We start from the raw sequence: 27,224 nt of genomic DNA, 5'->3' as shown, positions 1-27,224 counted from the left end.
CGAGACAAGTTATGCCAGGTAATACAAAGTTTTTTGTTTGGGCATATCGCGATGCGACAAAGAAACCCTTCTCATACCTTTTCTTAGACGTCACACCAACAAGAGATGATCGTTTCAGAGTCAGCAGTAATATTTTCCCTCATGAACATCCACAGATTATGTATATTCCAAAAGGTATATAAAATGAATACACTCAAATCAATATCTCGCATTTTTGTCTTGACAGTTCACAAGTCAAGTCATTCTCATCGTTGTTTGGTAGACTGTTGACAACTCACAGATGTAGAGTAATTATGACAAGAAGAGTGCTGAAAAACAGTGATTATTTGAAATTGTTGCAGTGTTCATCAAAGCAGGATCGAATTCGCTTGCTGACAGGTGCAAAAAGTGAGCAAATCAACGCCATTTGTGACTGCATCAAAAATATACTTTTGGGTAATATCGAAATCACTCACTCACAAAAGAAAAAGCTTCTTCCTAAGAAGACCCTACTCAGAAAGCTCGCGGACAAGAAAACAAAAACTAAAGATCGCAAGAAACTGCTCATTCAGCAAGGCGGATCTGCTTTACTACCTATTCTACTTACCACCGTAGGTAGCGAACTGGTATCGTCAATACTACCAAAGATATTCCCGGGATGATCCCATTTGGAAAAAAATACGTTGTCATCACCGAAAAGGAATACAACATACTCAAAGATGCTAACAACAAGAACCAAAACCATCATAATAGCGTTTTGGATAGTGGTGATCATAGTGATTCGCGATTAAATACCAATGCCCCTGAAATTTTAAATCCAGAAAAGGTAGAGTTATTCAAAGCCGAAGCCAAAATGAAAGATGTATGGGACAAGTACAACATGTCAACTGATGAAAAAATTCGAAATTTCACCGAACAATTGAACAATCTTCAATCTAGATACGAGTCTCTAACAAAACCAAAACCTGTTGAGATTGTTTTAAACAAGAACAACAACAAGAACAACAACAGCAGCAGTCTGAATCCTCAAACATCATCATCATCATCATCGCCGTCTACAGCACTCGACGAATTGAATATTATAGAGACCAATATTCTCAAAGGTCTACCCAAAACGAGTAAGACAAACGCACGGTTGATTATAGAACAGTTGAAAAAACACCCTGATATTATACGATGGGAAGCAAACGGTGACGTTTACTTTAAAAATTCGCGTATACCAAACACAAACTTTACAGACCTGCTGACTAACTCTGTTACGAATAGAGAGAGTTTATCCATTCCCATAATGGCACAGTCTGTTTTTACAAAGGCATTGTCAGATGCAAATGTAGCGGATACTTGGATTAAAAATAAGGAGCAAAAAAGGCTTTTGCAGACCTACAAAGGTCTACGCAATGAAAATCCATTTTCTCCTTCAGTAATAAAGTTACGTCGTGAATTTAGCAAAGATGGTGGTGGTGATGGTGGTCGTGCTGGATATGACTTTGATGACCAATATTCACATCCTAAGATAAAAAGACCCAAAAAGTGGGCCTCTTCAACCTAATGATTTATTACTTGTTAAATATATAATGTTTTATTATTCGCAAAGAAAATATAATATAAAAGAAAATCTATCAGACTTTTTGCTCATTTGGTTTCGTAAGTGTGCTTGAGATGAGATCGCATCATCGACATCATGTGTAGTACGCCTCTCGCTTTAAGACTTCGAGATTTTTTCAAAAGATTTCGATGCATGATAGCTTGTTGCGGTTCTGGTATAACTATTGAAAATTCTCAAATTGATGGCAAGCCGAAAAAGAAAGCAGTCAACAATCAATAGTGAAAGCAATGATCGCGGTAGTGACTTCGTTCATAATCAAAGTACTGATGATGATGATCGAATACTTTATAAACTGTATTATTCTCTCGCTTCTCCAGCTTCTTTTTCCGGACTGGAGAAATTGTATAGAGAGGCTCGTAAGAATAGTGCTACGATATCAAGATCCAAAGTTAAGAGATGGTTGAGCTCACAATTGACTTATACTATTCACAGACCCGTGAGTAGACTTCGATTCGCGACGAGACCGGTTGTCGTTTACGACATTGATGAGCAATGGCAAATGGATTTGGTAGATTTAACCAAGTTGTCTAGGTACAACTCAGGTTTCAAATACCTTCTCACGTGTATTGATGTTTTGAGTAAATTCGCTTTCGTTCAGCCTCTAAAAACAAAAACTGGAAAAGAGCTGAATGTTGTTATGGAAAGAATGTTTCAACAACGCAAACCCAAACTCATTCACACCGATCAAGGTACAGAGTTTTTAAATACCCACGTGAAACGACTACTGAAAGAACACGGTGGCATCAAGTTGTTTTTCACGTATAGTGAAAGAAAAGCCAGCATTGTAGAGAGATTTAATCGCACCTTTAAAAACTTGATGTTCAAATACTTTACAAAGTATAATACTTATCGTTATATTGACGTCTTACAGGACATGGTTGAGAGATACAACAACTCTTATCATCGTTCCATCAAAATGAATCCTAGTGAGGTGACAAAAGAGAATGCTCCTCTAGCATGGGTGAACCTATACGAGAAAAGACTAAATAGCGGAAAAAGACAAGCGGAAGCTCGTCGTCGTCGCCGTCATAATCGTGTTTTGAAAATTGGACAGCATGTGCGAATAAGTATCGAAAGGACAGTCTTTCAAAAGCGATATGAACAATCATGGACAGAGGAGATTTTCATTATTACCCATGTTCTCGGCGGCAACGGTAGTCGAAGTCCGATAGTGTATAAATTGAAAGATCAAGCTGATGAGCCTTTAAAAGGAGTGTTTTATAGAGACGAATTGCAAACGGTGACTGAACCTCGAACGTATAGGATTGAAAAGATTTTGCGCAAAAAGAAGAACACGAGAGATGGTACGATATCTTATCTCGTAAAGTGGAAAGGATATTCTAACAAGTTTAACAGCTACGTATCAGAAAAGGATATTGAAGCTATTGGTGGTGGTGGTGAAGTTTAATCATAATGGAAAAGTTTTACTTGGTTTTACCTAGCAATAGCTCTATGAAACTGTATCCTGAAAATACACTCGCTAATTTCAAAGTTAGTCTATCACAACCGATCATGTTAAATGATCCCGACAAATGGGAAGTTGGACTTGCTGAAATTCGATTTCCAAATTCTTGGTACAATATTGATGAGGGAAAAAACTATTTTGAAAAGGACATTATTAATCCGACCAAAGAAGAGGTCAGTGGAATGTTTACGAATGAAAAGGGGAATATCGAAATGATCGCTCGGTTAGATGATAATGAAAAGACTGAAGTTGCATCTCCTGTAAATCTACCACTGTCATCAGCAGCATCAATTGAAGCATCAGAACCTCCCAAGAAAAAGACTAAAGATTGGCAACTCATTTCTCTTGTGTATCGTACGAGAATAACCTTACCTGCTGGACATTATGATAGCGCCAAGGACATTATCAATCCTCTCAACAAGAGCCAAAAGGGTATATTTCGCCCATTTCATTTCGAATATGATTCAGTCACAAAAAGAACTAAAGTCGATTTAAAAAATAATTGCGTGATTCGATGGCAAAATTCTGACATTGCTAGATGTTTGGGATTTTTCCCTAATGGAGTTATCAAGAAGGAAGGAAAGACTATTTCACCTACTCTTTCGAGTGTACAAGACACAATTAGTTCAATATACGTATATACGGACATTATTGAAAATCAACACGCTGGTGATGTGAAAGTTCCCTTATTGAGGATCATTCCTGTAACACAACCTAATGGTAAAGTGTGTTATGAAAAATATGACAAACCCTATTTTTTTCCTGTCAATCGAGGACATATCGAAAAGATTAGCATCAATATAAGAGATGACACGGGTGAATTGGTACCATTTCAATCTGGTAAGGTGGTGGTGACGTTGCTATTCAAGCGAAAGTTGGCAAAGTTTTATGATTAAGTCATCATCATCGTCATCATCAATATGAAACGACTGTCTGCACCTCATTGGCAGTATGGTGGAACATCTATGCCCGCGTTTCATGGTGCATCGATTCAAAGAGGTCATGGTGCTATTGGCGGTATATTCAAAGGTTTGGCAAGATCTTATGCACCCGTCTTGAAAAGAACTCTGTTGACGGCAGGAAAGCAAGCGTTGCGAGCTATCCCTCAAGTTATCAAGGATGTGCGTCGAGGCAAGTCTCTCAAGAGATCGATTAAAGACAGGTCGTTACAAAGCATCAAATCCTTTGGGAGAACGTTCAAAAAGGAGCTAAATTCTCCTGCTGCCAAAGCTGCTCGTGTGAAAGCTAATCAGAGAGCACATAAAAGACGGCTACAGGAAATAAATCGTGCTATTCGCGACGGAACACTCAAACGTAGAGGTGGTCCTCTGAAAATTGCACCTTCAAAGCGAAAACGAAAAGACATTTTTTCTTGATGGATGACGAAAAAGATTATCAATCAGCTCATCAAGAGTGTGCTTTGTCTGATACAGACGTATTTACACCAGCTTTCGTTCAGACTGATATTAAACAGGGTGTTTATGAGGATGTTTATCCAATTTCTAAATTGAATGATAATGGACCTGTGGAATTTGTTGTGGAAAATGCGAGTGAGATGTTTCTCGATTTGGCGAATACTTATTTCAAATTTTCTTTAAAAATCGTGAAAGCGGATGGGGCAGATCTTGAGGAAGATGAAAAAGTTGCTCCTGTAAACTACATCTTTGGTGCTTTAGCGAGTCAGGTGGATGTGTCACTTGGTGGTGTCAGTGTTTCAACATCACACAACAACTATGCCTATCGCGCCTATGAGGAAGCACTACTAAACTATGCTAGAGATGCTAAGAAATCGCAGCTCACTATGGGGCTTTACGCTAAAGATCAGCACGGAAAATGTGCTGCACATGACCCCGATCAGAACACTACATTGAAACAAAGACAAGAATTTTTTGCTGAAAGCAAAGTGGTTGATCTCATTGGAAAAATTCACTCGGACATTTTCAATCAAGGAAAATTGATTTTGAATGGGTTGACGCTTAAAGTCACCTTGTTGAGAAATAAACCAGAGTTTATGCTTTTGTCTCCCGTTGCCAACGCTGACTATAAAGTCGTTATTACGGAGGCTATTATGTGTTTGAGAAAAGTACAACTAACCCCGCATAAATTTGAAGAAATTCAACGACGTTTGGAAAAAGAACAAGCGAATTATCCGTTGGATAGAATTGATATTCGTACGCATTCAGCTGCTACTGGTTTGTCATCTTTTGTTTGGCATAATGCTTATCAGGGGCAAATGCCTAGTAAAATTGTTGTCGGTGTCGTTGACAATTCCTCTTACGTGGGAAATTACAAAGAAAATCCGTTTAACTTTGCTCATCACTCTATTCGAAAGGTGGGTGTGTTTATCAATGGCGAGTCGCTACCCGGAAAACCTATCAGTGTAAACTTTACGAATGGTCAATACTTGGAAGGTTACAAAAGTTTATTTGATATTGCTGGTACGTTTGGTGCTGATGATGGGTCAGATATCACGAGAATAGACTATAAAAATGGCTACGCTTTGTTTGGTTTTGATATTTCTCAATCGCTCTGTAGAGGAGGACATCAGCAACCTAAACGTAGAGGTACCTTGAAAATCGAGTTGGAATTTCACCAAGCGTTGGCAAAAACTGCTACAGTAATTGTGTACTCACAATTTGAAAATACCATTTCTATTGATAAATACAGAAATGTCATCAAAGATTACTAAAGGATAATGAATACGAATGAACTTAGATGTATTTTGACCAAAGACCCTGTGACGAGAAGACATTTGCGAGATGTTTATGCTTTGGATCAATTTAAAGAGTTTGTCAAAGAAAACTCGCTTCTTGATGGACTATATATAGTGAATGATCAACCTATTCATAAACTTGGTAACCATTGGCTCTTAGTTTTTGTTGCTAAACGAAAAGTTGTATTTTTTGACAGTTTTGGAAGAGCTCCTCATTACTACAATATAACATTTGATAAACAGACTGAAATCGAAAGAAATCCTGTTCAACTACAGTCATTATTCTCAAAAGTTTGCGGTGGATATGTCATTTATTTTGCTACTCAATTGTGCCGTGGTAAAAGATTGTCTGACATTGTAAAAAAATTTGATAGAACCGACCTATCTGCAAATGATCAAAAGATAGGACACTTTTTGTTAAAATATTTCCCAGGACATGGTAGTTTTTAGTAGTAAATGTTCAATTTATTGTATACGTTCATTTATTTGTATTTATTCTGTTATTCTAAAATAATGTATAAAGAAATTTTCTTTCAAATATTCAAACCAATTTTTATCTCTTGAAAATTGTTCCTTGTTTTGAAGATGTCTCTTAAACTTTGCCGTTGATTGCTTGTTGAATTCCTCGATATCCATTTCATTCCACATGTGTTCAAACAGTTTCATTGTCGTATTGATAATGTGTTCTTTACATAAGACATGATGTTTTTGTGCTCCTCCTTCTTGGCATCCTTTGCACATTTCATTGACTGTCTCTGTTAAAGCATTGATCATCCTTTCGGTGGTTTTATCGACAATTTCCATGAGATATTCTTCTCTTTCAATGAAGAACTTTGTTGCTTCTTTTTCCTCATCTGCTTTCAAATTTTGATCAATGTCCGATTGTGAGAGTGGTTGTGATCCAGAAGAAAAATCCATAATTTGCAAATATATTTGATTGCGGGAAGTAGTTGTTTCTGTGAAGAGTCTTAAAGAAATAAAGTAGTTCTCTATGAGTTCTAGAATATATGCTACTTTTCTTGCCCTACATTATTCATCAGCTATTATTGAAAAAAGACCCATACATATTTTAGATTGCGATAGATGTAGTATCAAGAAATAAGTGTGAAAAACATACCTATTAGCCTTGATAATTTCGAATCCAGTCTTCTAACAACTGATCGTCAGGCATTTCAATTATGTTCTCATGCTTTACTTTCTTTGGTTGTGCTGGTGATTGTGTCGGTTCTTGTGGTTTGACTGGCAGTGGTGGTGTTTTTGAGGGGCTCCGTGAATGTGAGTCGTCGCTTTGAATTATTTTTCTTCTTTTTATGGTGAATTGAATTTTTGATGACGATGATGATGAAGAAGAATCTGATGAATCAGAAGAATCTGTTGAATCTGAAGAATCTGACGAATCTGATGAATCTGAAGAATCTGAAGAATCCGATTCGATGATTAATTCTTCTTCTTCCTCGCCACTTGAAAGAACGATCAAATCAAAAATTCTTGAAGAGTTTTCCATTTTAATTTTAGTTAGCTTGCCTTCTTAATAAAACTTCGAAACGTATTTAAAAAATTCGATGAATGTAATTATTCTTTTTGTTTTGATTTGATTTAAAAACTATCGCTGCAATTTTTCTTTTTCATCTTATTCACTCATGCGTATAATAATACAACCGAACAAAAAATATAACAAACAATCATTAAGCATTTCAAATGAATAATTTTTCTTTCTTAATACAAAGAGATACATCGTGATAAATTCTATTTTAAAATTTTTGATTGTAAAATCTTCTTTTTCAATTCATTTACCCAGTGTTCATCATTTAAAAGTTCTTTTTTGCTCATATATATTTTATCGTCTAGATGGTTTTTCAAACGACACCTACGATTTGCTTCTTCTTCGTCAACCACTTTGATGAGGTTTGAGAATGCATCCTCTAAAAATTCTTTTGCTTCTGTCATCAGACAATAGTGATCTCGTTGGCTTGGGTAATCTTCCAAACATCCCTCACACATTTCTTTTTTCACGTCAAAAACTTTATTATTCATTTGTTCCAAAAACATCAGAATCATGTCATCTTTGTATTTCAATTGTTCTTTTCCTGATCTGATTTCATCTTTCTTGATTGTAGTTTCTGGTGGGGCTTGCATACCAGCAGTCGATGATGTTGATGATGTTGCTGATTCTTTCTTCTTCTTCTTTTCTTGTTTGTGATTTGCTTCTTCCAAAATCTTTTCAAAATCTTCTTTTAGACATTTGATGTTGTTTCTTGATAAAATCACCAATTGACCAAAGTTTTGTTGGTTGGTATGATATTGGCGTAACGAGTAAATTGTCTTTCTTTTTCCTATTTTGTGTCTTGCAAATGTCGTGTTTATTTTTCTCTGCGAATCTTTATTATATTGTTGCCATTTATTGATGATATTTCGTGTAATTTCTTCTTCTGATAATTTTTCTTGATCAATCTTTACTTCTGCAACAGCTGACATGATTCAATTTTATGCTAGAGCTTGATATGTTTAGATAAACTTAATTTTTGAAATTTATAGACATCATGAGCACAATAGCCATTCATTTTTAGTTCGATCCATACCCCTTTTGTTTTAATATTATTGAGATAAAGTAAACACAATGCCTATTCATTTCTGCTCTAACACAATGCCTATTCATTTCTGCTCTAACACAATACCTATTCATTTCTGCTCTAACACAATACCTATTCATTTCTGCTCTGACACAATACCTATTCATTTCTGCTCTAACACAATACCTATTCATTTCTGCTCATGTTAACAATACCCATTGTGTTCAAACTCTCCTATTCATGTTAACAATACCCATTCATTTCTATTCATGTTAACAATACCCATTGTGTTTAAACTCTCCTTTTCTACCTACTACTGCTAAATAATTTCATCTAATCCAATGACATTTGATAGCGCCTAATACTTGGGAAAGGGGCTAAAATTTTAACATGGGGATAATTCTCAAGAAGAAAAAGAAATTCAAGGGATGACGCGCTTACCTTTTCATATTTCTTGATGTTTCTGGGGAGGGGAATCTTTTATATTCCTTATTCTCATCATCACCCTTCGATCTAGGTCCTGAAACAAACGATCAGCCATTACTGTTCCGAGCTCTAGCGTTTCCAGGCCTGTTTCCCGCTTTAGAGTGTCGAGAAACTTTCTAGGTTTATTCTAAAATTCTTTATTGTAGATTTAACTTTTCAACAAATATTCGAGGACATTGTTTTAAAAATAACTTTGAATTGAATTGTAAATATTGCCGTTTTTAGGGTTTTAGATATTTTATATATTATTATCATAGTTTATTGTAATTTATATATTTGCATTTTGACAATACTTTTGGACAGTGATATGTCCTCTTGAAGATATAAGCTAGACAAAACTAGGAATCTGAACTATAATATAATGACATAGTACAGTGAAAGACAAAATCTTTAAGAGAATTGACTTTGAGTGACGTTCTAGAAATCTTCTGCTTTTTGAAAATTTTCACAAAATTAAGCCAGATTAAGGTTAAGTTAGCGAAATTTAACGACACTATTAATTTGTCCTGGCCCGGCTAGTTCAGCGCGGCCAATGAGTAAAGAATAGTGAAATATAATTTTCGAACACTCGAACAAATGAAACACAAACAGTTCTGCTTGAATGCACACAGTTGAAATTTGCAACCTTCTACAAAAAAATATCTGGATGGAAAAAAATCAAAATACTCATGCAAGTAACATAAGATATTTTGATTTTATAATGATAATGTTTATAGGTTGGACAAAGATGTTGTTGACAATTTCAATATTACAGAAGTGATTCGACAATAATTCCCAAATGGAGTTGTTGCATAATATAAAAAGGAATTGCTACACAATATAGTTCTATTATATAAAAAAATGATAACATGAAATTCCTGCTACTTTATTATTGTTTATTGTTGTTTCTATTGTTTACGTGGAGTCGTGGTTTACATTTGTCATCCAAACGAGACTCACCTTATCACAATGGAAACAAAAAAGATGGCGTCACTAGGCGTGCAATCATACCAAAACACAGTGAGTTCACGCAATTTTATAAGAACACGAGGTTGAAAACTGGTCAAAACCTTAGAACAAATTAAGAACAATCTGAGCCTCAGATCTCAGAAATTACTAAGGTAGTACTGATTTTAGCAGATTTTGAACGCATTTTAAGTTTTTATGCAAAGAAACTGAGCGTTTTAAGAATAACGTAAGAATATATAAGAATGAAAATTCAGCCTGAACCAAAATTTACTGTTTCTTTTAAAAAAAGCGTGCAGTGTATTATCCATCTTAGTTCTTTGTCAAGTGTTTTATTTCCTTAAAGAATGTTCGCATAAACTACATATTTTGTCCATAAATAATACGAAAAACTATAGGACACGTGGCCTTGCAACGTTGCCCGATGATACCGTCGTTTTGCATTCCGTACCTTTAAGAAAAATTCTTTTCCTATTTCATACTGGCTATCCTGGAAAAATAGCGGAAATTTTCTGAAAATGAAAGTGGAATCTTATAGTCCATGAAAAGAAATCGTATGCAAAACGATGGTTCATAGGTAATAAGAGCTTGATTTCTCTTGCATTATTTTTTAGATAAGCCAAGTATTTTTAACAGCACAGCAAGAGAAATAAGAAAAGCAGATCACGTGCGCATGCCAGATTTGGAATCCAATGATCAAGTGGTCAAAGGTACTATAAGTTAACTTTGTTCGGTTTTAATTTAGAAGAGCTACTAGGAAACAAATCTTCACATAATTCGACACTCGGTGCAAAAACTTCTTTACTTTTTATTGGAAAATACAGTAGAGTCTCCATAACTCAAACCCGCATGGAGAACACACATTTATTCGAGTAATAGAGTAAAGTTTTATAAAGCATTGTTAACTGAAGCTATGGTCTCAGCTTATTTGAGTTAAGGAGACATTCGAGTTATAGAGGTTCGAGTTAAAGAGACTCAACTGTAACGATAAATTTTGATGTTATGCTTTTTTAAGCAAAGTAAGAGTTCCCAATGTTATGATAATAGAGTTTTATATACTGGTCTGAGAGAAGAAAACGGGTTAAATTAAGTGAATTTAGGCTGTCTTTTTACGCAGGCTTGACTGATCAGTCTGATCTACAATCAGTGCCATAATATATTGGCACTTTTGGCTAATTTACCATTTTTCGAAAATTGAAGTTCGAGCGAGAATGTCAATTTCAAGCCTTCAACCTGATTTCATCGATTATTTCGATCTGGGGGGGATTTATTGGTTTCTAGGCTATATTTCAAGCCTTACTGGACCATTTTTTAACTTTTGGATCCTCACATCCTAAGGTGTTAAGTCTTAAGTCTAGCGTTAAAACTCAGAGTTAAAACTCTACCCTTCCAACCTACTTTAGAGCACTTACAAATCGATTGTGGTTTCAAAACACCCCGGTGAATTTCCCTTTTGTGCCAAATATTTTGTCACTGATTGTAGAAATTTCAGTTGAAAAGAGATGTTCTGATTTGAGTTTGATTTGTCTCTTAGGTACAGAAGAATCTTCTTCCAAGTCATCCATCTTGGGAACAAATAATGAGCAAAGTCAAGGTACGCGTTTTTTTTTAATAAGAACATCCAAAAAATTTTCAAACCTTTGGATGCTCTTATCTTTTTGAGTTTTAAGCCTTAAAATGTTCTTAATTTACAGTGTTGTTATAAGACGAAAAACTCGATATCGTTTTGAGATATGTTCTAACCTTAGATTTCTATAATACCGCTTGGGTTAAATATATAAACTAAATATCATATGAATGTGAACCAATTAAAAATACACAATGACAAAGATAATGGTTCATCGGGGTGTGGCACTTGGTAAATGTTGACGCTTTTGTAAAGAATTAAATCAAAGTCTGAGGGTCAGTGAAATAAGGATTTCCTCTAATAAATAGAAAAAAAAGTACAGGTAACTGTCTCTCTAATTCGAACATCCATGATTCAAAGAATGGTCTTTGCCCATTGAATATCGAATTATAGATAGTCAACTGTATGAAATCTATGTACTTCTATACCGACTATATTATCTTTTCATACCAATAGGAATGAGTGCGATCGTTGTCATTGGTAACAAAACACATCGAATTTCAGGACCAATAATCTCCATGTTAATGGCTGATATCAACAAAAAAGGTAGCATAAACTTTTTTTTTTCTTGTTCAAATTTAATAAAAGTGCATGTTAGAAGAGACAAGGAAGAGTTAAGAAAACTCAGAATTACAACAGTTTGATTTTTTTGTTCCTTTCTCTGATATGTTAGAGTATTGGTTTTGAATTTTTCCCAAGCAGGAATCAAAGCTTAAAATGAAGTATGAAAATATATTGATAATTCTGGGTTGTTTAACGTTTTCAGAATTTAAAGCTCGGGCAAAAATTGCAATTTCAGTACCTCCACTTTACTTCATATATTCCGATTCTGTAGGGGTTCAGTGGCTTCCTCTTAACCTTATTGGAACTATTTGGAGCTTTTGAATCCTCACAGCTAAAACTCTAACGTTCCACAAGTAATTTAGAGCACTTAATTTAGCACAATTTAGTTGGACTGTATTTGTATCTTTCCTCTTTCAGAACAAGAAGATAAAGAGAACACAAAAAAGCTGGTGAGCCAAAAGACCCTACCCATTGAACCACAACCTAAAGTAAACTTGAAGCAACAACACCAAAAACCTAGTGTAAAATGGGCTTCAAATCAAACTATTGATACATTTCTCAGTAAATCTTTGTCAGACGCTAAAGCTCTTAAATTGATCAAAACTTTATTGGCACAACAAAAATCTTCATCGAATTTAAAGAAAGAACAATCTTCTGATCAACAATTTATAGTTACAGGAGGTATGTTTTTACACAATATCAATTGTTCCTAGTTGATTCTTATTTGTTAACTGATTCTACAGTGTGTCCCACTAAAATTTTTCTAGCTATATCAAATATTATTTTGCCCTACTAAAAAACTGTCTTCCCAGCTGGCAAACAACGTTATTTCAACGTTCATTTAACGTTATATGGACGTTGTGAATTCGGCAATTTGATTTTTGGAGTACAGTGGAGTTTCTATAGCGCGAACAAGCAAGTGGAACACAAGTTTGTTCGAGTTCAGGAAATCTCGAAATATGGAGTAAGGCTTATAAGGAATGCACGGGTTGCAAAGTTATATCAATGCAGTCAAAACATGTGATTACTCGAAAAAGTTCACGTGATTTTATTCCCATGTTACTTGCTTTACAACTTTACAACAGCTTATATAACTTTATTAGTGTCAATAAATTCGAACCAATCAGAAATAAATGGCATGTAACAAGCACATAAAAATTTCGAGTAAAAATGTGATTTGTCTTCAGACTTTAATTTTGCAAACTGTACATTGTTAACTGAAGGAACCATAAAACTTGTTCGAGTTATAGAGGTTCGAGTTAAAGAGACTCCGCTGTAATTGAAAGAATTGAGGAGTCATGGAATTTTGATTTCAAATTTAGGGATGAACAAATTGAAGCAACAAGCTCAGACAAAGCATCACGCACCACAAAAGCAGCAACAACTTTCTTTTGCAGTCAAACCTACAAGTTCAATGCTTCTACCAACTAACCCAGGTATTATTTCATTTATTTTTTCATTGATTTTAAAGCCATCAAATTGCACAATAGGGAAATTGCTTCATTTTCGAACTTTGATTGAAAACTCGCTCGGACGCAAATGGAGACCGGCTTTTAAGGGCATAGAAGGGTAATGATCATTTTTTGAATTTTTTTTTTTTTGCTCGACCTTTAGGACCATCTCGATTCAAAGAAGGAACTTTAGGTCCATTGATAGGTTCGTACTTTCTTGAATTTTTCATTTTTATCAAAAGTGAACTCGGTTTGCGAGTGTTCCTCACAAAAAGCTGTTTTTAGGATCATTTTATCTTTATCGTTATTATCTATTAGGCTGGGGTTATTTATAAATAGTGTAATACAGTGATATGGGTGTTATATGATAATACGATGGGCAAAAACCCTCCAAGGAGGGCAATGCCCTTAAACTACATCACATTTATTTTATGATACACTCTGATACTCTCTCTTTTATAAGAACAATTTTACAAGAACAATGAGGCTCAAAATCACGAAAAATAAGAACAATTAAACAACAAGTCTGGAATTTCTCAATTTCAAGCAATTTGGTAAGATTTGGGTATAAATCCTAAAATACCTCAATTATACCCTATAAATAAGAACAGAACAAGAACAATTTAAGGCTAAAATAAGAACAGTCGAGCCTCATCAAAAATTTATCGGTTCTTATAAAAAAAGATTGTAATACAATTTCTGTAAGGGGATAAAATTAGTTTGTCCCTTTCATTATTTTTTGCTGTATGCTTTTTACTTTTTACTTTTCTATTTAGCCTATAAAAAAGGCATTTAACAGATGCCCAAATGGGCTAATATCTGTAGACCATAAATCTATAAAATCTTACTTTTTTCTCTATCTAGGTTCACCAACTTATTGCAGGAATATCAGATCAAAACAACGTTGTCAACATTTGCGTGATGTTGGTTTATGTTTACCACATAACCGGCACCGAAGCAACATTCAATCGTTGTCAAGGAAACGATGTCAACAAACATGTTTGATGTGTGATCCATATTTACCGTGTAGTGATTGTAATGGTTTATGTGTCGGTTGTACAATAGGTGAGGCAGATTTTTAAAATACACGCTTTTTTTATAAGAATACACCTTGTAAGGATGCTCATGATGAAGATGGCCAAAAATTTAAGAATAATGCTAAGAATATCACCATCATGGAATTTTGCTACTCAAGCTAAGAATGCCATTTTTAGAACATTTTCAATTATAAATGTCAATTACCCCCAAGTAAGGCTCACTCCTCCATAAAAATGCCATTTTATGCTTAATACGTATGTACTTAATGTTACATCTATGAATTAGGATTCTGACCTAAGAGTGCTGTAAGAACATTTTAGGATGATTTCCCCAAAAAGTTAAGAACATCCATGATGAAATGGATTTACACCATTCTTATAAAAAAAAGCGTGTAAAGTTATCTGATTAGCGAAAATTATCAAATACTTTCTTTCTGAGGATTCGAAAATTCGAAAATAACATCTTTATGTGATATAGAATGTTAAATTTTGTCTGATGGTAATTAAAAGGAAAATGTTCAGTGAAAAATCCTGGATGGTTGCCATGGTTACTTTTCACTCTTATTGAATACACTTTGAATAAAATTGTTATCTGTCCTCACAGTCTGTATATTTTTCGTCTTTTTCTTTTTTTCAAGAAATCGACCAACCGTCAGCTCCACAACAGACACCCATTCCACCGACACCCTCAACCCAACAACAATTTCAATTACCAACCCCACCGCCACCGCCTCCACCATCCGCCGTGTCTACCCTGACGCCCACAACAAGACCATCGGGTGGCTTCAAAATCGAATCTCAATTATGTTGTTGTTGCGAACCACCCACTCAAACACAAACACCGGCGGCAGCGGTAGTGGCTGCACAACCACCTTGCTATTGTCAAACACCAGGTAGAGACTATAACGTCCCAATTGCTCACTCTAAATGATACAATGGTATCTCTTTTCATCTCAAAGATCTATATAACTTTTTTTCATTGAAATGTGTCGATTTTTTTGAAAAGTTTGGACCCTCTATATTTTTCTATCCAAAGATAGATAGAACATATTTTCTAAATTCACCCATCATTGACTGATCAGATCTTGAGACTATTGAAATGAAATGAAATTAAAACAAAAACAAAAACAAAACGTTCAAAACTACAGTTGATGCTCTCCAATTCGACGTTATACTATTCGATAGGCTCCCTTATTCGATGAAATTAATAAAGTCCCCGGCCGGCAATAAGAAACTCCCATAAACAACGCTCCATTATTCAATGAAAATTCAATTCCCCTTGAAGATCGAATTAGAGAGCGTCAACTGTATTTCATTTTAGGTGGTACATGTCAAACATGCCAGAGCAATCAACATTGTACACAGTGTCATCAACAGAATCACCATCAGCCTTGTCAACCTTGCAGTAAGTCGAAAATAAAATTGCTACAGCTGACACTCCCAATTCGACATTCTCCCTATTCGATACGGTCCATATTGAATATCATCGTCAACAAGAAACTCTCATAAACGACGCTTTACTATTCGATACGCTCCATTATTCGATGAAAATCCAATGTCCCTTGAAAATCTAATTACAGAGCGTCAACCTACGGCAGTAGTTTTAGGTAGAAAAAGGAAAATCTTCCCAAATTTGTTTCTTTACGTTTCATTTTTATTATTTTAGGGACAGGACACAACCAACCTCATGGATGTTGTCGTAAGTCACATTATGCTAGCACAATATTTCTTCTCTAAAATATTATTTTAGTTGAGTTTATTCAACTAATGTCTCCTTAACTTGAACAATTTTTCTCGTCCCTCATTCAATGCTTAAAAACTTTACATCATAACTCGAAATTTCCTCGAACAAATTGTGTTCCCCGTGTGGGTTTGAGTTATGGAGTTTTACTCAACTGTATATAGATATGGAGGATGTACGGATTTTATCAAGCAATGTTGCTACATTATTAAATCGTATACCGGTGAAACTGCTTGTCATCAAAACTTACTACACACAAAGAGTGCTCTCTGTTAAAGGTTTTGTTTTTAAATAAGAGTGATGTCGTTTGCTTACTCATCAATTTTAACTTACAAGCTTTTTCACATTGAATTGACATGGATGTGGAGCAAGATTGGTCAGAAAGAGGAAAAGAAAAATATTTTTTGCTTATACCAGCATATTATAACAATAGCAAGACACTGCCCCGATATGAAATATGTGTCTGATATGAAACGAGAAAACTTATGTAAAAATAAAACCTTCATAATATACGTCCTTGACTTTTGACCTCACTTTCATAAAATTTGTTTTCTTATTTTAGATATGCACGATAATCCAACAGAAGACGGTAAACAAATTCGTACAGTTTTTTGCTTCCTCCTTCTTCTTCTTCATAACACAACATATCTTTCTGGAAATACGACCCTTTTGAAAAATATTTTCATTTTATAAGAATATACTTTCATGATGAAATTGGCCAAAAAATTAAGAATATGCTAAGAATATCATCACTATGGAATTTGGTAACTGGACCTAAAAATGTCATTTTTTATAAATTGCCAATCACCCCCAAGTAAGGCTTGATACTTTCCCAAAAAGCCATTTTATGCTTCAGACGTATGAATTAAATGTCGAATCTAGTTGGAATAAGGGTCCTAACCTAAGAATGCTGTAAGAATATTTTAGGATGATTTTGCCTGAAAAGTTAAGAATATCCATCATGAAATGAAAAAACACAATTCTTATAAAAAAAAGCGTGTATATATCGATATTTGGTTTGAATCATCCTAAAACATTCTTACAGCAAAAGGTTTTCTTGTAACGGTGGATGGTTAGTTTAGAATAAAAAATCATGTTAAAACAGGTTAGAATTTTATTTTATACTTTCTTGTTTCTTTTCAGACGAAGAAGTTCACCTCCATACAACAGTTGACCCTACTCATCATCCAAGTCTCACTACTCGATTGTATGATATTTTTCACAGTGTTTCCTGCTGCTTTGCTCTTAATTTCCTTATAAATATGTTTATTGATGTGCGTTTACGTCCAATGTTTGATTTTCTTTACCAATAGATCAAAAGAGTTTTCCATTATCGAAATCTTAACCGACTACCTAACTGTTCTGCAAATTCTTGCTAAAGTCGAACTCTCAATGACCCTCAATATCTTTTAGTCCAACTCGAAGCCACCTGCGAACAGCACCATCACAGCCACCATTACGCACCACCTTTGCACCACGCCCTACCACAGTACCAACTAAACATCACTTAACTACTATCCGCCCTACTTTACGCCCCAGCCAACCTAATAATCAAGGCAAGTTTTCAGATTGTAGTAAGTATGATTAAAACTTTGATAACATTTGATATTAACATTGAATTGTGTTGGTCAAGGTGGTCGATGTTTAAAAATATAATAATTGTTAAGAGATATGAATTCACGAATTGTTTTATACGGAAAAACGGAAGCACCCAAAGTAGTCTGTGGTTTTTAAATGCACTCCCGCGAGGTTAAATATGAGGAACGGAAAATGGAAAAGTCTTATACTACGTTAACCTAACTCCTACGCCTTCTTTTCTTGCGTGATACCGTTACCGCCCGATAGTCTAGGCAATTCAGAACACTTTTTTTTACTTGAATCGATTTTTTAGATAATCTTTTATTCACTGTTTTAGATTCGATGCTTCAACTTTTGAAATCACGTCTACGTCTGGACGATCCAGAACCTAATGAATCATTAACAGTCAACCGTGACCTAGAGGAGCCTGAAGACACCGAAAAAGAAATGACTGAGAAATTAAAACAGGAACTCATTTCCAGATTAAACCCGACATCTTTGAACGATAATACAACACCTTCGCCACCTAGTAACCCGATTTTAGAGGACGTTGATCCGATTGGGAATCCAGGTTTGCTGCAACCGACTGCAACAACACTAGCAGCTCAGTTTGGACATCAAGCAGATCATAAATTACATCTCGCAAACCCGGATGGTGTATTGAAACAAATATTTTCTCAAGTTGTTCCAATGGAAGGTCAAGAAACTGCTGTTAACCAACAAATTCAAAATCGATTAACTCAATTACTACAAGAAGGAAATCACAACTTGACCCCGGAGAAAATTAAAGAAATCGTTCGTCTTGGAGGTGCAGGATCCAGCCAAAATATGAACTTTGAACTTTTACAAAAACTTAGTGGAGGGCAAGCATTAACGGATGAAATGCAACAAAAACTTAACTTACAAACAAGCTCTGTCGTCGGGAGTGGACAGTCGTTGACCGACGAAATTCGGCAACACCTCGGTGTAGCGGTAGGGCAGCCCTTAACCGAAGAACATTTAAAAGTTTTCGAAACACTCGATGGTGGACGAGAATTACTCGTAAAAATTCGGGAAAAACTCGGTCTTGAAGTCAACCAACCAATAAACGAACAGCATTTATTAAAACTCGAAAGTGTTGAAGGTGGTCATATATTGGTCGAAAAGATTCGGCAAAAGTTCGGATTTGCAACTGGCTATGCAACTGGCCGCATTTCAACAGAAAGAGTCGGGTCTTTGACGGGGGAGTCAATTTTCGGAGGTGCTGTTCCAAAACTTGGAACTGGGACGATAGCCGACGAAATGCAACAAAAACTTGGCATAGGAGTCGGCCAAACATTAATTAAAGAAATTCGGCAACATCTCGGTGTAGCAGCTGGGCAACCCTTAACCGAAGAACATTTAAAAGTTTTCGAAACATTCGATGGTGGACGAGAATTACTCGTAGAAATCCGGGAAAAACTCGGTCTTGAAGCCGATCAACCAATAAACGAGCATCATTTATTAAAACTCGAAAGTGTTGAAGGTGGCCTTCTATTGGTCGAAAAGATTCGGCAAAAGTTCGGATTTGCTACTGGTTATGCGACCGGCCGAATTTCATCTCATGAGGGGAGCGTGGCTGGGCAATCTATTCTCGGTGGCGCTCAAAAACCTGGAGCTGAAACGACCATTACCGATGAAATGCGGCAAAAACTCGGGTTAGGAGTCGGTCAAACTCTAACTGCCGAACAATTACAAAAACTCGGCATCAGTCATACAGGCCTTTTGGCTGGTCAGCTTAGTACAGGAGAACATTTGAATGCTGGAGGTGGTCAATCAACCTTAGCAGGCCAGACTCACGCATCAAAGCAAGCACTGGCCGATGAAGTCAGACAAAAACTAGGTTTGAGCTCTACACAACCTTTAACAGAAGGTCATCTACAAAATCTCGGAATGGGAGATGATAAAGTAACAGAAGAATTTAAGCTTAAGCTTGGTCTTACATCTGGACAATCTTTAACTGGAAGTCATTTACAAAATCTTGGTGTGGGCTCAGATCAATCATTGACTGAGGAAATTCGACTAAAACTCGGTCTTGAAGCAAGCCCAACAACAGACTCACAGCTCGGTCAAAATCTAATGGACTACTCATTGCATAATACTGGGAGTAATGCTGTAAATTCTAATGGTTTTCTTCAAAAAATATCATCCGACCCAACTCTTACAATGAATATTAAAAAGAAACTTCTTACAGAACTTTTAACAAATCCTTCTAGCCTATCCCCTGAACAAAAACAGCAAATGTTATTACAACTAACGAATGGACACCCAAATGCGCAGGGTCTATCGGCTAATCAAGAAAACTCTGTTCCGTGCCATCCACAGCCTTGTAACCAACCTCTGAATGCAAACCTACAAGACATTATATCACAAATTAAAACACAACCAACTCCCTGCCAACCCAATGCAGGTAGTCTAGAAACGTTAACTCCTACGGGGGCGCCTTGTAAACCAACAGGTAGCCCTTTAGCAGAAATGTCTCAAAATAAATTGCCAGAAGAGCCTAGACTTCCAACAATGCCTGCAATACCAAATCGGGGAGAAGAAGATTCCCCGATAATTTCGAATAATTTAATAGATAAATGTAAACAACAACAAACTACTATTGGAGCAGTTGGGCGACCAAATCCGGTTCACCCAGTTAGCCCGTTACTTGACCCCGATAGTCCGTGTCGGTTACCGGGTTCATTAACCGGTGGAATGGATTTGATTCAATTGATGGAATTAAAAGCGAGAGCTGCCGAGAGTGGTGAAGGTATGAAGTCATTTTTGAATTTATCCCTTCTATCAACCCAGGCCAATCTCGCACTTATTTCTACCATATATCTACAAATATGTAAAAATCGTAAATCTACCATATGTGTAGATATTAGAATCCGTAAATCTACTATATGTGTAGATATTGTAAATCTGCCATATTTGTAGATATGTAAAAATCCATAAATCTACCATATTAGTAGTTAAGGTATAAATACTATCCAAACAATCTAAAAAGAATGACAAATAACTATTAAAAAGCGACAAAAAGAACGACAAACCTTGACCCTAACTATCAAAGAACGACATATTTCAAACCCTAACCCTAGCTATCAAAGAACGAAACGACATATTTTCACGTTATATTTTTCAGCGATCATAGATGGCCATTGTTTTATTGCAATTGATCTCGGGATCGCCATTGATACATCACGAGCTGCATACGAAAACTGGTCCCACATTCTTCCCTTCTTACAATCTCTCATCAAGCAATTCGAAGTGGTCGGGAAATCCCGAATCGGAATAATAACATACAGTAATGAAGCCCGAATTGAAATCCCGTTCGGTGGTATATTAGGCCGATCGGGTTTATTTAAAACAGAGACTACTTATAAAGAGAGACTTTCACAGATTCAACCTAATCCGAACGGGTTTCAACGGAGAACCGATTTGGCTTTGAATAAAGCTATTGAGCTTTTTTATAATGGTAGAAGACAGGTTCCAAAAGCATTGATTGTACTTGAACACGGTGGTATCATCGGTAAGATATTTTCATTTGTTTATTAGATGGTTTGAGATTTTTGGCCTGTATGTAGCTGTACTAAAGCTCCTTCGGTACACTTTAGTACAGCCTTACTACAACCTAGCGCCCACTAAACACCCAATAGCGCCTTCCATGCTCCACTGGGCAGCAACTTAGCAATTGCTTCACAGTCCTCTGGATCTTTAGTGTAGTTTGAACAACAAAGCGCACGGACCAGATCCAGGACCTAAGTATGTACGTATCTTTTCTAATGTATTCAGAAATGTATAACCTTTGTACTCAATAATCCAGATTCTCGGAACTACATAGTTTTTCATTAATGTTTGCAAATAAGATCATAAGATTCTACTTCTCTGGGCTCCTAAGCCTGTCCCTTTTGTAGCCTGGACTCACTCATATACTGAGTTTGAGTTCGTTTGTTAGGCCAGCATCTAGACCAGGCTCCAGTACACTGGCGCCCAACAAGCTTTAATACACAGTATATCTTTTATAAATGACGCTTATGATGGAATTATATTCTTTCTTTACTTTGGAGGATAGTTAAGATCTTGTTATAAGGACTATAGAAGCTATCTACAGAGATATTCAAAAATTCAGAATCTCCTACATGTTGGGTCTTAAGATAGACCTTAGCTTTTCTGTGGGATGTGGCGTCAAAGGAAATTGGCAGTCCGCACATTTTGATACTTTGCAACTGAAGGAGAAAAGACGTTGGACCAAAAACAAATATCTAATCAAAAATAGGAAATAGTTTCATGCTAAAGATGCGACCGTAGTGCAGTGGTAGAGCATCCGCCTACGGTTCCCAAGGTTGTGGGTTCAACCCCCAGCCGGGTCATACCAAAGATTCTCAAAATGGTACTTGATGCCTCTCTGCTTGATGCTCAGCAATTAAGAGAAGGATCAAGGGTAAGTGGAGAAATCCAGGGAGAAAGAGTGGTACCCTCTCCTACCCCGGTTAGATAGCTATCGAAAGAGGAGCCTTTGGATCGCCTCCGACTTCCGTCGCAGACTTACTTACTTAAAAACGTGTCAAAGGATCAATGATTGACACAAGATTATCATAAATGTTTAGGTCACGACCATACAGTAGATTGGCGAGCACTTCAACAAGAGCCTGCTGATCGTTTGAGAAGTATCGGTGTCAACATTTTCACTGTCGGCTTCACAAAACATGCTGACCCCGAAGAACTTCAATCATTGGCTGGCTCAGAAAGTCACGTGATTTCTTTGGAAGGTAAGTTTTGGCAAACGGTTTGCGTGATATCAAGATAGGGACTATTTGCTAGCGTGATTACGTGATTTGGAATTTTTTCAAATGTATGCATAGTTTTTTTTTTGTTTTACGTGATCGTGATTGAAGACAAAGAATTGCGTGATCAGAGTCACCGCTGGGGGCCTACAGGGTTCATATAAAGCAATGTGTTTCATCATATGCATCTTTGCAATGTATTTTAACATTACATAATGGGCCCAAAAGTTTATTGGTTACAAGTGACGTATTGCCTGATTTCATGTCACTCACAACCAATTGTACATGTTGGGTTCAGGACATTACAATGGTGCATGGATAGAGGCTATTTTAACTTTCAAGGCTGAGGTTTGAATAAAAGAGTGATATTGTATCTGGAACCCGGTTTCTATGAATATATTTCATGAATAATCAAGGTCTTTATTTTCAAATTTTCAGCTTATTTTTTGCATATATTTCTTTAGGTTATCAACAGTTAACTTCGGCCGTGAGTCCACTGGTCGAAAAAGCATGTACGCTTGCATCTGTGGTCAAACGGAGTAATAGTCCTAAAGGTAATCTTTCAATAAACATTTTCTTGATAAGAGTAAACTATATAAGAACATAAGGCTTCGAAGGCTAAAATATTAAGAACAATTCAAGAACATTTTTTGGCTTTAGACTCTAAAACACCCGATTTCTAAGAAAAATTGGCAAAAATAGTCAGAAAAAGAACAGCATACCTTAGTAGCTGTAACCAACAAATCTGCTCCACATATTGGATTCAGGCTTCATGGATCATCAGGAGAGAAGTGTACGACGTTTCGGGGCCTAACTCTCTACGCTTGTTTCCGCACACTGGCCCCCCCTCACTGATATGAGGTCCATTCCACCTGGATCTGCTGGTCAGTTTGTTTCTTATCAAGTTCCATTCAACTAGGTGTCGTCATTCCTCTTGTAGCCATACCCAAGCCATACCCAATGGCTTGCCTTCTCGACAGCCTCTTCAATCTTTCTCATCACCTTTCTCATCTCTGCTTGTTTGATTCCGATGAAGTGGAGGAGGTCTCTAATTCTATTTCCAATAAACCTGCGACATCCAACTTCGATCGGGAAGTGTTTTGCCATCCAACCGTTTTCTTCGCATTCTGTCAAAAGGTTCGCATATCGTTCATCTTTTCTGATCTGCGCCGCGTCAAAAATGGTGAAACTTTGAAACATTTTTAGGCTTAATACTAAAAAAGTTAAGAACATCTGAGGGCTTCAAAAGATTTGGTTGTTCTTATAAAAACGTGTATTTAAATTTAAAGCCTTGGAAATATGTATATGTTTGGCAATCTTGCACCAAGAGCCACTTGCACCACTTTTTTATTCTACTGGTGGGCATGTTTTTTAATTATTTTTTTTGTCGGACGTACAATCGATACTTTAAAGATCTATAGCAAAAAGACCTCCAAGCCTATATTTGAGCTTTGGCACAGTTCAAGCTACCCGTAAGGTGCATCGAAAAGTCTTGGTCTTACCACCTCTTTTAACTTGTTTTTTTTCTAATGTTTCAGTCGGCGATAAACTTGATTTTTTTATTGTCCATATTTGAGGTTTCCTGCACTCAAAATGGAGAAACATCAACCCAAGAGTGATGTATTCCCATGAAAATTAGTCTTTCGACACTTGAATTGAGTAAACTATATCAACTTTTCTGTTCATGAATAAGTCTGATGGCTTATCAAAAACTTGAGTCGACTGTCGGACGTACCGGTTTTGGTTTATCAAATCCTAGAACGAGGGAAAAGTGTTACCTTTCAAAATATATATTTTCTGAAAGATTTCGTTGAGTAGTTTCGGTGTTATCAAGTTTGGCCTACACATATTACCAAGTATTTCGCTATTTCGTATCATTTTCATAGAATCGTGAAAGCAAACTAAGGGACTAGGTTCGAGTCTGTATGTTATGTTATTCCCGAATTTGAATACTTCCCACAGCTTCCGAGCTGCTCTAAAATGTCAAAATATGTTCCTTTTGTTTCACAGATCCTCGTTTGTATAATCGAGTCAAGTCTAAAAAAGGTAAGATAGCTTTCTAAAATCTAAATCTTTGACCTTAAACGTCACTGTAATTAAAGCAATAAATTGTTTGACAAATAATTTTGACTTCAAGAAGTGAATACGAAAAATACTTCTACTGATTTTCCTAATATCAACTTTATAATTTAAAGAAATTTCGAGCGTTGCTTATTTTAGATATGGTTTAAGATTTTTCACATCATCTTTAGATTATATAGGCTGCTGGCATCCACTGACGGATCTGCTCCTTATAGTACCTACGGTTTAGACTATAGATTATAATAGTTACAGCTATCTGTAATGGGACCCCTGCATCCCGCAATTTCTTTATATAACTTTATCCCATTCATTTTCCATTTTTAGATTGCATAGTCAAATTCACTAAACTTGGTTGCTATAACGATGATCAAAACAATCCTAGACCGCTACCAAAAGAGATTTTGAATGACATTAGTTTCCAGTTCCCAGGATTCAGCGGTAAACAAGCAGACTGGGGAGAATGGGATGATTATTATAAAGATTTTGTTTGTCGTTGTGCAAAGGAAACAATAAAACATGGCTACAAAGTTTTTGGAGTACAGAATTTTGGTAAGTTCAACCCTATTCCTACAGAGTTTGAATTGCTCTGATTTTATAGCGTACTGGAGTCGCACGAACACCGAAATTTGGACGCCTTTTTCTTAAATCACCATCAAACATCAAAAGCAAAAATGGATAAAATTCAAATTATTTTGACACTTATGTTTGACACCGAAATACCGTCACTTTTTTCAGTGTTGTACTAGCATGGCTTGTGTGAGACTTTTTTACCCGTTGTGGTGATTATGCAAAAGCCTAAGGCCCGGAGGATAGTTTTCCTTCTATCTCCCTTTAAAGAGCATCGCTGGTCGTTGCGGAAGCAAAATATGCCTTTTTACCGCAAAGTTCAGAAAAAATAAAAAATCATGATATTCATTTTAGCCTCCTGTTTCTCTGGCCCTAAAGGAAAGAACACGTATTTTGAAGACGGAAAAGCCGAGGACCATAAATGCGTTGCCAATAGTTTCAAGAAGTGTGACGTCACTGATTCAATATGTGTGGGAAAGAAAGGCACTAACTTTGTCTACACCATTAATGATATGACAAAAAGGTACGGTGGCCGAGTGTTAGAGTACCCCCTTCTCACAGGATTTTTTCAGTTAGTGGGGACAAAAATAACGGTCTGAAACTCAATGGAGATTGATTTTTATGACTCAGGATTTCAATTCTTTTGTTTTCAAGTCAGCAAATTCAGTGAGGATTGGGAAAATAACATAATATTTTGCAGTGAGGATTATTTCATTTAAAAATTGAAGGATAATATCCACCGGGAACGATATTTTGGAGAATTTTCCACCGGGAACGATATTTTGGAGAATTTACCAGTGGGAAGGGGTACCAGTTGGTCTGTGAGAAGGGGGTGTGTAAGAGTTTTAACTTTTATCCACACGAAGAACTTTAGTATAATTTTGCAATTAGGCGAACATAAAAAAATGTAGTGTTTCCGGAAACCAGCCGGGCTGCAGACTTGATACAGTAGTATTCATACTGGGCTTACTTCACACTGTTTGTACATAAAAGTTATCTTTAAGTTCTATTTCAATGATCTTAAGTTATCAAAACTAGCAAAGAAAATTTTTTTCCGGCCGGCCGCATGAGAGCTTTTTTCCTTCACCCGCATTCTGGAAACACTACATTTTTTTATTTTCGCCTTAGCGGTGTACAAACCCAATTGTCACACAACGTTCTTTTAACGTTTATCTAACGTTTGCAACGTCCATATAACGTTAGATGAACGTTAAAACAACGTTGTGTGCCAGCTGGGAATATTCTAGAACGTACCATATCATGATTATCTGACCAATAGAAAGTTCTTCATTTTTTTCTTCTTCGATTCTCGATTTTAAAAAGATCTCTGAATTGACTTTTCAATTTTGAATTGAAAATTGAAAAATGTCAATCATCAATTTTCAGTTTCAAAAATTGCTTTAAAAATAGTTTGGACACTAGGTACACGGACACTCGATGATATCTTTGTTAATGAAATAAAGAAGTGCCCAAATACTTTGTGACAGACTTTAGATACATTTGTTTTTATGACAGATTCTTTACTTTTGTTTTATAGAAACAAAATTGAAGGTGAACATAGAATGGACTAACGAGACAAGAAAAAATTTGATCATAATTGTAATATTTTGTAAATAGTTTTTGCGTTTATAAAATCAAAAATAAATTTTAAATCTAACATTTTACAATAGTTTATTTAGTAGTAGTTAGATTTAAACCTTTCTTTCTTCCAAGTTGAACTTAACTAACAACTCACTGGGCGAAATAAGAGATTTCCAGGTATTTTTGTGACCCTACCTGGGACTCACGGAGGTTAAAAAAGGTACCCTGACCAGTGGCGCATCCCCGTAACCTATTTGCCCTAGTACCCACCGGGAGGTTAACTTTTTAACTCCCCAGAAATTACGTTTATTATAATATGAAGATTTTTCCTAAGAATCCATAAGGAATAATGTTTCAATTATTACATTCTGAAAGCAAGAGTTTGTCTGAGAATTGTCGTCGTTCAAAATTGACCACTTTGGAAATTTAACTTACAACAAAT

The 27,224-nt window shown here is 36.0% G+C and overlaps 3 protein-coding genes and 1 long non-coding RNA gene across 6 annotated transcripts; 3 read left to right on the top strand and 1 right to left on the bottom strand.

Moving 5' to 3' along the window:
* The first annotated feature begins 1,766 nt into the window (after window positions 1-1,766).
* On the top strand, window positions 1,767-2,993 carry LOC136800123 (uncharacterized). The gene has a single exon (XM_067056734.1). It carries the CDS (start codon window positions 1,767-1,769, stop codon window positions 2,991-2,993), a length of 1,227 nt encoding a protein of 408 aa, XP_066912835.1.
* A 1,432-nt stretch (window positions 2,994-4,425) lies between these two features.
* On the top strand, window positions 4,426-5,739 carry LOC136800122 (uncharacterized protein F54H12.2-like). The gene has a single exon (XM_067056733.1). The coding sequence runs from the start codon at window positions 4,426-4,428 to the stop codon at window positions 5,737-5,739; it is 1,314 nt and encodes a 437-aa protein (XP_066912834.1).
* Window positions 5,740-6,615: 876 nt separating this feature from the next.
* On the bottom strand, window positions 6,616-7,004 carry LOC136800070 (uncharacterized). The gene is made up of 2 exons (XR_010845671.1): window positions 6,881-7,004; window positions 6,616-6,730 (listed from the first exon to the last, which is right to left on the bottom strand). It is a non-coding gene; the product is annotated as an uncharacterized lncRNA (long non-coding RNA).
* Window positions 7,005-9,463: 2,459 nt separating this feature from the next.
* LOC136800313 (uncharacterized) lies at window positions 9,464-26,858 on the top strand. 3 transcript variants are annotated; one of them, XM_067056946.1, is made up of 22 exons: window positions 9,464-9,818; window positions 10,379-10,474; window positions 11,299-11,358; window positions 11,848-11,937; window positions 12,373-12,636; window positions 13,278-13,391; window positions 13,570-13,611; window positions 14,271-14,471; window positions 15,082-15,336; window positions 15,765-15,848; window positions 16,110-16,142; window positions 16,747-16,773; window positions 17,328-17,391; window positions 17,598-17,740; window positions 18,100-20,535; window positions 20,911-21,297; window positions 22,376-22,537; window positions 23,017-23,106; window positions 24,563-24,598; window positions 24,959-25,183; window positions 25,556-25,724; window positions 26,739-26,858. In XM_067056946.1, exons 1-22 carry the CDS (start codon window positions 9,668-9,670, stop codon window positions 26,770-26,772), a joined length of 5,163 nt encoding a protein of 1,720 aa, XP_066913047.1. In that variant the 5' UTR covers window positions 9,464-9,667; the 3' UTR covers window positions 26,773-26,858. The 3 variants fall into 3 exon arrangements, with proteins under 3 accessions (XP_066913047.1, XP_066913046.1, XP_066913048.1); XM_067056945.1 differs by having other exon boundaries at window positions 9,472-9,818; window positions 17,598-17,758; XM_067056947.1 differs by lacking the exon at window positions 13,570-13,611 and having other exon boundaries at window positions 9,567-9,818; window positions 17,598-17,758.
* The last annotated feature ends 366 nt before the right edge of the window (window positions 26,859-27,224 follow it).

Source organism: Clytia hemisphaerica, unplaced genomic scaffold (assembly GCF_902728285.1).
Source record: "Clytia hemisphaerica strain Z4C2 unplaced genomic scaffold, Clytia hemisphaerica genome assembly, whole genome shotgun sequence".
Taxonomy (NCBI): Eukaryota; Metazoa; Cnidaria; class Hydrozoa; order Leptothecata; family Clytiidae; genus Clytia; species Clytia hemisphaerica.
The sequence above is the reverse complement of the archived record's forward strand: the minus strand, read 5'-3'. Positions and strand labels throughout refer to the sequence as shown.

Coding starts and splice junctions, on each gene's coding strand:
- LOC136800313 (XM_067056945.1), top strand. CDS start 9,668: ATGAAATTCCTGCTACTTTATTATTGTTTATTGTTGTTTCTATTGTTT. Junction 15,337..15,764: donor TTGCTATTGTCAAACACCAG/GTAGAGACTATA, acceptor ATTTCATTTTAG/GTGGTACATGTCAAACATGC. Junction 16,774..17,327: donor CGATAATCCAACAGAAGACG/GTAAACAAATTC, acceptor GTTTCTTTTCAG/ACGAAGAAGTTCACCTCCAT.
- LOC136800122 (XM_067056733.1), top strand. CDS start 4,426: ATGGATGACGAAAAAGATTATCAATCAGCTCATCAAGAGTGTGCTTTG.
- LOC136800123 (XM_067056734.1), top strand. CDS start 1,767: ATGGCAAGCCGAAAAAGAAAGCAGTCAACAATCAATAGTGAAAGCAAT.